Here is an 8364-nt window from a genome sequence, read left to right as displayed (position 1 = left end):
AGGTCTCCTCCTTTGGGTTCCTCTCTTGTGCTTCAGAAAGTCATTCACCTTTCACCGTATAATCTCTCTTTTTCCTCAATGGACTCTGTGACTATAGGCCCTGGAAAAACTGTTTATCCCTGCCCTAGCCAGTTTTGCTCAGTGGACAGAGCATTGGCCCACGACCTGAAAGGTCCCAGGTTCGGTTCCGGTCAATGGCATGTACCGAATTTGCAGGCTCGATCCCAGATCCCCAGCCCTGGCAACCAGGAGGCATCGATGTTTCTCTCTCTCTGTGTCTCTCCCTCTCCCTTCTACTCTCTCTAAAAAACTCAATGGAAAAAATATCCTCGAGTGAGGGTTAACAAAAACAAAACAAAACTGTTTATCACTTGTCTATTTCAATTTGCCTAAAACTTATTCCCTAGTTGATTATAAGGGGTTCATTTTACCTTTGGGTATAGGTTACTTCTATCCCCTACTACTCTCAATATTAGACTATTGACCTCTATGAACATCACTTTTATTCCAGAAGTTTGTCATGGACATAAGGCCCTTCTAAAGTTCACAGAGGACTTCTCTCTTTTGCTGCTCAAAGTCTGTGCCCATTTGAAACTCCTAGGAAGATTAGTTTTGGTAGGGTGATGGTGGCTGGAGGCTGTAGTTCACAGATCATCAGTTAAGCAGAGATGAATACTACAATCTGAGCCTCATGAAGTCTCGGACTTTCCCAACTCAGTTTGAAGTTTAATCTCTTTCTCCAAGTTATTTTACCTGACTCATCTTAGTCACACTCTTTCTACCTAGAGAGCAGTCATCCATAACTTAGAACTACTGAATGAAAAAATGTTTTAACAACAGAAATAACAAGAAGGACTCCCTCAAGAGAAGGCTTGCTAAGTGAATGAGTGGACCATTAGTAAAAGGTAGTTAGGTGGAGAACAGTTCTGCTCTCTATATATTTGATACCAGAAGATTGTAGTAAGTTATGGATACATAATATGATAGATATGTATGAGATATGTATATATATTGTGATACCCAGAAGTCATTAAAAGAATTATAGAAACAAATATACCCCAAACCACTTTAGATAAATCAAAATAGAGTGCTAACAATATTCAAGTAATCTACAGGAAGACAGGAATATAGAGATATGAAAAACAAAGAGAAAAAATAGAAAACAAATAAATGACACACTTAAGCTCTACCATATTAATAATTATTTCAAGTGTTTATGGTCTAAATATATGAATAAAAACATAAAAATTGGCAGAGTGGATAAAAATATCTTGACCAAACTATATTGTGTGCATAAGAAACTAATTTTCAATTCAATGACATATGTAGACTCAAAGTAAAATGATGGAAAAAATATATCATGCAAACATTAACAAAAGAAAGCAAAGAAACTTATCATGGAAAAAGAGGAACATTACATGATGATAAAAGGATTAATCAATCATGAAGACAGTCATTCTAAATGCATAAAGAAAAAACAAAGATGAAAGAAGTTGAAGCAAAAACTTAGGAAACATAGAGCACTTCTAATTAAAATTGGAGACTTCAATATCCCATATTCAGCAATATCCCATACTCAGTAGTTCTGTCTAGAACTGCTAGACAGAAAATCAACAAGATCTAGTATGCAACAGCACTATCAACCAACAGGATCTAATTGATATTTACAGAATATTCCATTCAACAACAGTAGAGTACACATTCATTTCAGGTGTCCATGGAGCATTCACCCAAGCAGACCAAAATTTGGGTCATAAAGAAACTACAAAGATATAAAGTTATAGGCCAATACCCCGGATGAACACAGATGCTAAATTCCTCAATAAAATATTAGCAAATCGTATCCAGTAATATATGAAAAAGATCATACATCTGACCAAGTTGGATATATTCCAGGGACACAAGGCTGGTACAATAGATAAATCAATAAATGTGATATATCACATAAAACAAATGAATGACAAAAATCACATGATCATATCAATAGACACAGAAAAAGCCTTCAACAAAATACAGCACTCATTTATGATTAAAAACTTTCAGCAAAGTGGGAATGAAGGGACCATGCCTCAACATAATAAAGGCCATGTGTGAAAAACCTACAGCCAGCATTATACTCAATGGTCAAAAACTAAAAACATTTCCCTTAAGATCAGGAACAAGAAAGGGATATCCACTTTCACCACTCATTCGGTATAGCACTGGAAGTCCTAGCCACAGTGATCAGACATGAAGAAATAAAAGGCATCCAAATTGGAAAAGAGGAAGTAAAATTTTCATTATTCACAGAAGACATAATATTATATATAGAAAACCCTAAAAACTCCACTAAAAAACTACTATACTTAAATGAATTCAGTAATGTAGTAGTATACAAAATTAACATCCAGAAATCAATGGCATTTTTATACACCAATAATGAACTATCAGAAAGAGAAGCTAAAAAATAAATCCCATTTACCACTGCAACAACAACAACAAAAAGATACCTAGGAATAAACTTAACCAAGGAGGTAAAAGACCTATACTCAGAAAACTACAGGACATTGGAACAAGAAATAGAAGAAGATACAAACAAGTGAAGCATATACCATGTTCATGAATTGGAAGAATTAACATCATTAAAACATCTATACTACCCAAAGTAATCTATAGATTTAATGTAATCCCTATAAAAATACCAATGCCATATTTCACAGATTTCAAAATTCCAAAATTTCATATGGAACCAAAAAACACCGAATAGTTCCACAATCTTGTGAAAGAAGAACAAAGTTGGAGGGATCACAATACTGGATATCAAACTATACTACAAAGCCTTTGTAATCAAAACAGCCTGGTACTGGCTTATTTTGCTTAATAATCTCCAGGTCCCTCCATGTTGTCTCAAAGGGAAACAGATCCTTCTTTTTTACAGCTGCATAGTATTCCATGGTGTAAATGTACCACAGCTTTTTTATTCACTCATCTACTGATGGGCACTTGGGCTGTTTCCAGATCTTAGCTTTTGTAAATAACGCTGCTATGAACATTTGGGTGCATGTATTCTTTCTGGTTGGTGTTTCTGGATTCTTAGGATATATTCCTAGAAGTGGGATCACTGGGTCAAATGGCGCTTCCATTTTTAATTTTTTGACTATTTGTAATCTTGTTGAAAAAAGGGAGATGGACGTTGCCAGAACACGACCAGGATTGCTAGAGAAGGTGGTCCTCTGTGAACAGATGTCATCTCCTCCCAGCCTGAGTTACAGCTACCCCTATTTAGGGTTGATGATTGACATTTACAATCAGAGGGGTTTTATTTTTCTTAAGTGTGCATTGCTTATGAAAATGGAACCTCCCTAGAGGGAAGTGCTAAACTCCTTAGCCACCAGTGATTTTTTAAGGATGGTTAGTTCATCACATAATTTCAGAAGATTAGACGCCAGAGGGAACTAAGAGAGGAGCCAGAGGGGATGGGATGCCTGAAGACAGAAACTCAGAAATGGCTGAAGACAGACAAAACACAAATTCTGGCCATTTCACACTGTTGCTTCTGACCGGCCTTTAGAGGGGCAATTCCATATTAACTCTTTCAACAATAACTTTATTATCAAAAGACTATCAGTGTTGAAAACATTCACCAGGAGAAGTTAGATACACACCTTCCTATAGGATCCTTGTTTTTAAAAGAATGTAGTTTTTATTCTAATTGAAAAAGATCCTTGACTTACTAGAGTCACACCTCTGTGTATCACAGAAAAGCAGAATGGAATATTACTGGCAAAAGAAAGAGAAATTTGCTTTCCAAAAGATGTCTAATCACCAGTACCTCCAACAGTTTCTATAGTTTCTTTCTTATAAACGTATATGACGATTTGTTGTTCTTCAGAACAACATCCTAAGGCCATGGTCGGCAAACTGCAGCTCGAGAGCCACATGCGGCTCTTTGGCCCCTTGAGTGTGGCTCTTCCACAAAATACCATGGCCTGGGCGAGTCTATTTGGAAGAAGTGGCATTAGAAGAAGTTTAAGTTTAAAAAATTTGGCTCTCAAAAGAAATTTCAATCGTTGTACTGTTGATATTTGGCTCTGTTGACTAATGAGTTTGCCGACCACTGTCCTAAGGCATTGCATGATCTTAATTTATCAACGCAAATTTAAGTCATGCTCACAATACTGTGCTTGGGGAGAGAGAGCTGACTTATAGAACACCTACTTTAAGCTGGGAGCTTTGCCTAAAATTTTTAATTAAGCTCACTCTATTAGCTGGGCTGCTAGAACAAACTACCACAGACTGGGTAGCTTAAACAATAGGCATTTATTTCTCACTTCTGGGGGTTGGAAATCCAAGATTAAGGAGCTGGCGGATTGAATTTCTGGCGAGGGCTCTGGGCCTGGCTTTCCGACAGCTGACTTCTCACCGTGTCCTCACACAGCCTTTCCTCAGTGCCTGTGGAGGGAGAGCTCTCTCTCTTCCTCTTCTTATAAGGTCACCAATCCTATCAGTGGAGGACCTGACCTTTGTGACTTTATTTAACCTTAATGACCGCCTAAAAACCCTGTCTGCACGTACAGTCACATTGCAGATTGGGACTTCAAAACATACACTTTTGGGCGTACTAGTACAATGCAGTCCATAGCACTCACATTGACTCAAGGTCAAGTACGTTAATGAAACAGTAGTTACAGAAGAGGATACTGAGGCCGAAGAGGAGGAGTCAAGTAGAAAGCAGCGGCTCACCTGACGCTGGCGCACTGGCTGGTCAGCCACAGAGCACGGTGAGCGATGAGAAGGTCCAGGTGCCGGGCTTTGTTTAGAAGGATGGGTGGGGTGAGGGCTCCATCCAATCTGTCACTTAACTTTGCTCTGAGGAAGCTTGGATGGGGCCTGGACAGTGAAGACGCCTGGTATAGGGCGGGCACATGGTGCTTCTCCCCTGTAGATGTTTGGTAAGTTGAAAAGCAAAATTCAGAAAACACGGATAGTTTTCTCTGAAACGTAAGGCCCCTTGTGGACTCCATCCCTTATCTAGTTGGCTCTTTCAATACCCTCCATAGAAGAGAGGCTCTAAAACACTCTCTATACACCCAGCCACAACACATTTCCATTGAAATGGGTAGATAGGGCCCCTGAGGAAAGCATGTAATTCCTTTGGCATTAGTGTTTACAAAGTTTTTTCTTTAACTTATTTAATCCTCTCATGAATTCTCTGAGGTAATTAATATCTCCATATTTCTGGATTAAAAATGGAGGCTCCACCCTAGCCAGTTTGGCTTAGTGGATAAAGCGTCGGCCTGTGGACTGAGTCCAGGGTTCAATTCTGGTCAAGGGCACATGCCCAGGTTGTGGACTTGATCCCCAGTAGGGGGCATGCAGGAGGCAGCCAATAAATGATTCTCTCTCATCATTGATGTTTCTATATCTCTCTCTTCCTATCTGAAGTTAATAAAAATATTTTAAAAAAGGAAATTACAGACTATATCTGTGCTTCTAGCGATAATAAAAAATTATTCCAAGTAAAAAAAATGGAGGCTCCAAGAGAGATGAATGATGTGGGCAAAATAGTAAGAACTTGTGATGGAACGAGGGTGCCAATTCAGGTAACTATCTAGACTACTCTCACCTGCAGTAAGTTATTCTTTTTTGTTTTTGTTTTTGTTAATATATTTTTATTGATTTCAGAGAGGAAGGCAGAGAGAGGGGGAGATAGAAACATCAATGATGAGAGAGAATTGATCTGCTGCCGCCTAGGAATTGAACCTGCAACAGCCTAGCCCAGCCTGGAAATGGTGGCTGTGGGTGCTGGGTAATGACATCACGTATCAACACCCAGCTTCCTCTCCGTAGCGACTAGCCTCCTTGGAGTTTCTTCAGCCCAGGAACACGACTTGCTATATAGCCAGGTGCAAACATTTTACACTGTAACCAAATGTTTGTGTAACCAAATGTGCGTTTTCCCGTGCCTCATCTCATTTGATCTTCACAGAAGTCCTGGAGTAGGTACATAGGAGATTGGGTGGAATCCTATTTTCTTTTCATTAGTCAGAAAACAGAGATTTAGAAAGCTTAGAAACTTGACTGGACTAAAAGAAGTAAGAAATGGTGGACCTTGAAAATGACTTCAGGTTTTCACACTGTGCAGAATATAGTCAAACACTGCTGCAGTTAAATATTTTACCCTTTGTTCTCCCTGCATGATCTATAATAATAATCTGCTTTGTGTTTATATTTACTGCTGTGTTGCTGACAATTAGCTGAAAGAGAAGTTGGGGTGCTTCACTGGGCTGGAAAAAGTTTAGTTAAATCAGAAAGCAGGTCTAATTAAGCAAGTTTATCTATATATATAAAGCTCTTGCAGGTGCCAATTGCACGCATATGTTTTCATCTGTCATTGTCAATCGTTAATTTGGTTGACACTTCCATTATAGAGAAAGGGCGAACAGCAATATTAAAATACTAGAAGCCCTGCACGTGAAATCGCGCGGCCCCACCCACCCGTGCCAGTCTTTGGTTGTTACGGCATTAGGGCCACAGGCCTTTTATAATATAGATTTCTTCTAATTAATTTCCTTTCAATGTGCATGAATTCGTGCACTGGGCCTCTAGTATTAAATCAAAAATAGAAGAAAAAAAATAGAAAGAGCCCTGGAAAGGCTTGAGTACTGCTCCTGGTTAGTAATAGTCCATATGTATTATGATTCACACATAAAGGTGGGGAAATTAGTGCTATCCACAGGACTGCAAAGGGAGAGGAGAACTGGACTCTTGTAAGTAGTATTTTTCTGGACTCTTTCTTTGGTATATTTTTCCTTTGACAATTTTAATTTGTATTCTCTTACTTTAAGCTAGATTCATAGTCTGTGTTCACTTTGAACATAAGCCCAAGTCGCAAATGAATTTCCTTGGCTCAACAAAAGCTGGGATCAACATTTCAAAGTACCTCCTGAAATGCCTTAATTGCCCAATGAAATGCATTGTAGTAGAAGTAAACCAAACCAAGGCCATATAAAAAGACAGCATTCTTCCAGTAGTCAGACTGCAAACTGTAGTATCGCTGATATACACATAATGCTTTTGGATAATCTTCCAACAGGAGGTTGAAGTGACCTAATTGAAAAAATACATCAGACTCCACTTTTCCTTCAGTTTTTTTTTTTTAAATTTCTTTATTGATTAAGGTATCACATATTTGTCCTCATCCCCCCCATTCCCATCCCACACCCCTCCCCACGCATACCCCCACCCCCCAGTTGTCCTTAACCACTGGTTAGGCTCATATGCATGCACACAAGTTCCTTCAGTTTTTAAGATTAAAGATTCATAGCAGTGAACGGCCTTGCCCAATAGGGTCTTCGTCCTGGAGCCATCTTTGTGAAGCCTCACGAACCCAAAGAGCCGGCTGTCCAATTTGCTGAGCACCTCCTCCTCTTCAGCTGTCAAGCTTAAGGACTCCTCCTTGCTCTCGCCGCTCACTTTTCCCACCGCCATTTTCTTTCCCTCATCACAGAAATGCGGTAAGTTATTCTTTATCCTACCTGTGCTCAGGGGTGTCATGGCAGAGCTGTCAAAACTTCACCTACACTGATTCTACCTTTACTCTCAGTCATCCCTTAATCTTCACTTACTAAATATTTATTAACTAGAGGCCCGGTGCATGAAATTCGTGCATGGGGGGGAGGAGGTCCCTCAGCCTGGCCTGCACCCTCTCCAATCTGGGACCCCTTGGACATCCCTCTTTCAATCCAGGACCACTGGTTCCTAACCACTCACCTGCCTGCCTGCCTAATGCCCCTAACTGCTCCCCTGCCTGCCTGATCACCCCTAACCGCCTCTGCCTGCCTGCCTGGTCGCCCCTAATGGCCCTTTCCTGCCAGCCTGGTCACCCCCAATGTGCATATGGCTGGGGTCCCTCAGCCTGGCCTGTGCCCTCTGCAGTCTGGGAGCCCTTGGGAGATGTCCTCGGGGGAGTGAGCCTAAGTCAGCAGTCAGACATCCTTAGCTGTGCTATGGAGGCAGGAGAGGCTCCTGCCACCACTGCTGCACTTGCCAGCTGTGAGCCCAGCTCAGGGCTTCTGGCTGAGTGGCACTCCCCCTGTGAGAGCGCACTGACCACCAGGGGGCAGCTCCTGCATTGAGCATCTGCCCTCTGGTGATCAGTGTGCATCATACCAACTAGTTGTTCCACCATTTGGTCGATTTGCATATTAGCCTTTTATTATCCATGTAGCACTGTTCTGGGCACTGGAGAGAAGGAGGTGAGAACAAAGCTGCGGCCTGATGGTCAGGACTTGATTTCCTTTCTAGGAGGCTGGAAGGGCAGGGGCCTGGTCACTTGAGGCTTCTGGACAGGCCCAGTATTGTTTATCCCTCTTTTTATTTTAA

The 8364-nt window shown here is 40.7% G+C and overlaps 1 protein-coding gene across 1 annotated transcript; it reads right to left on the bottom strand.

The window, feature by feature from the left end:
• Nucleotides 1-1090: 1090 nt before the first annotated feature.
• Nucleotides 1091-7536, bottom strand: LOC114232124 (histone demethylase UTY-like). Its single transcript, XM_054708758.1, is given in 4 exon segments — nucleotides 1091-1109; nucleotides 4629-4691; nucleotides 6819-7116; nucleotides 7272-7536. Coding segments are annotated over 4 exon segments (645 nt in total).
• Between the last annotated feature and the right edge of the window lie 828 nt (nucleotides 7537-8364).

Source organism: Eptesicus fuscus, chromosome 19, assembly GCF_027574615.1.
Source record: "Eptesicus fuscus isolate TK198812 chromosome 19, DD_ASM_mEF_20220401, whole genome shotgun sequence".
NCBI lineage: Eukaryota > Metazoa > Chordata > Mammalia > Chiroptera > Vespertilionidae > Eptesicus > Eptesicus fuscus.
This window is presented reverse-complemented; position numbering and strand designations above follow the sequence as displayed.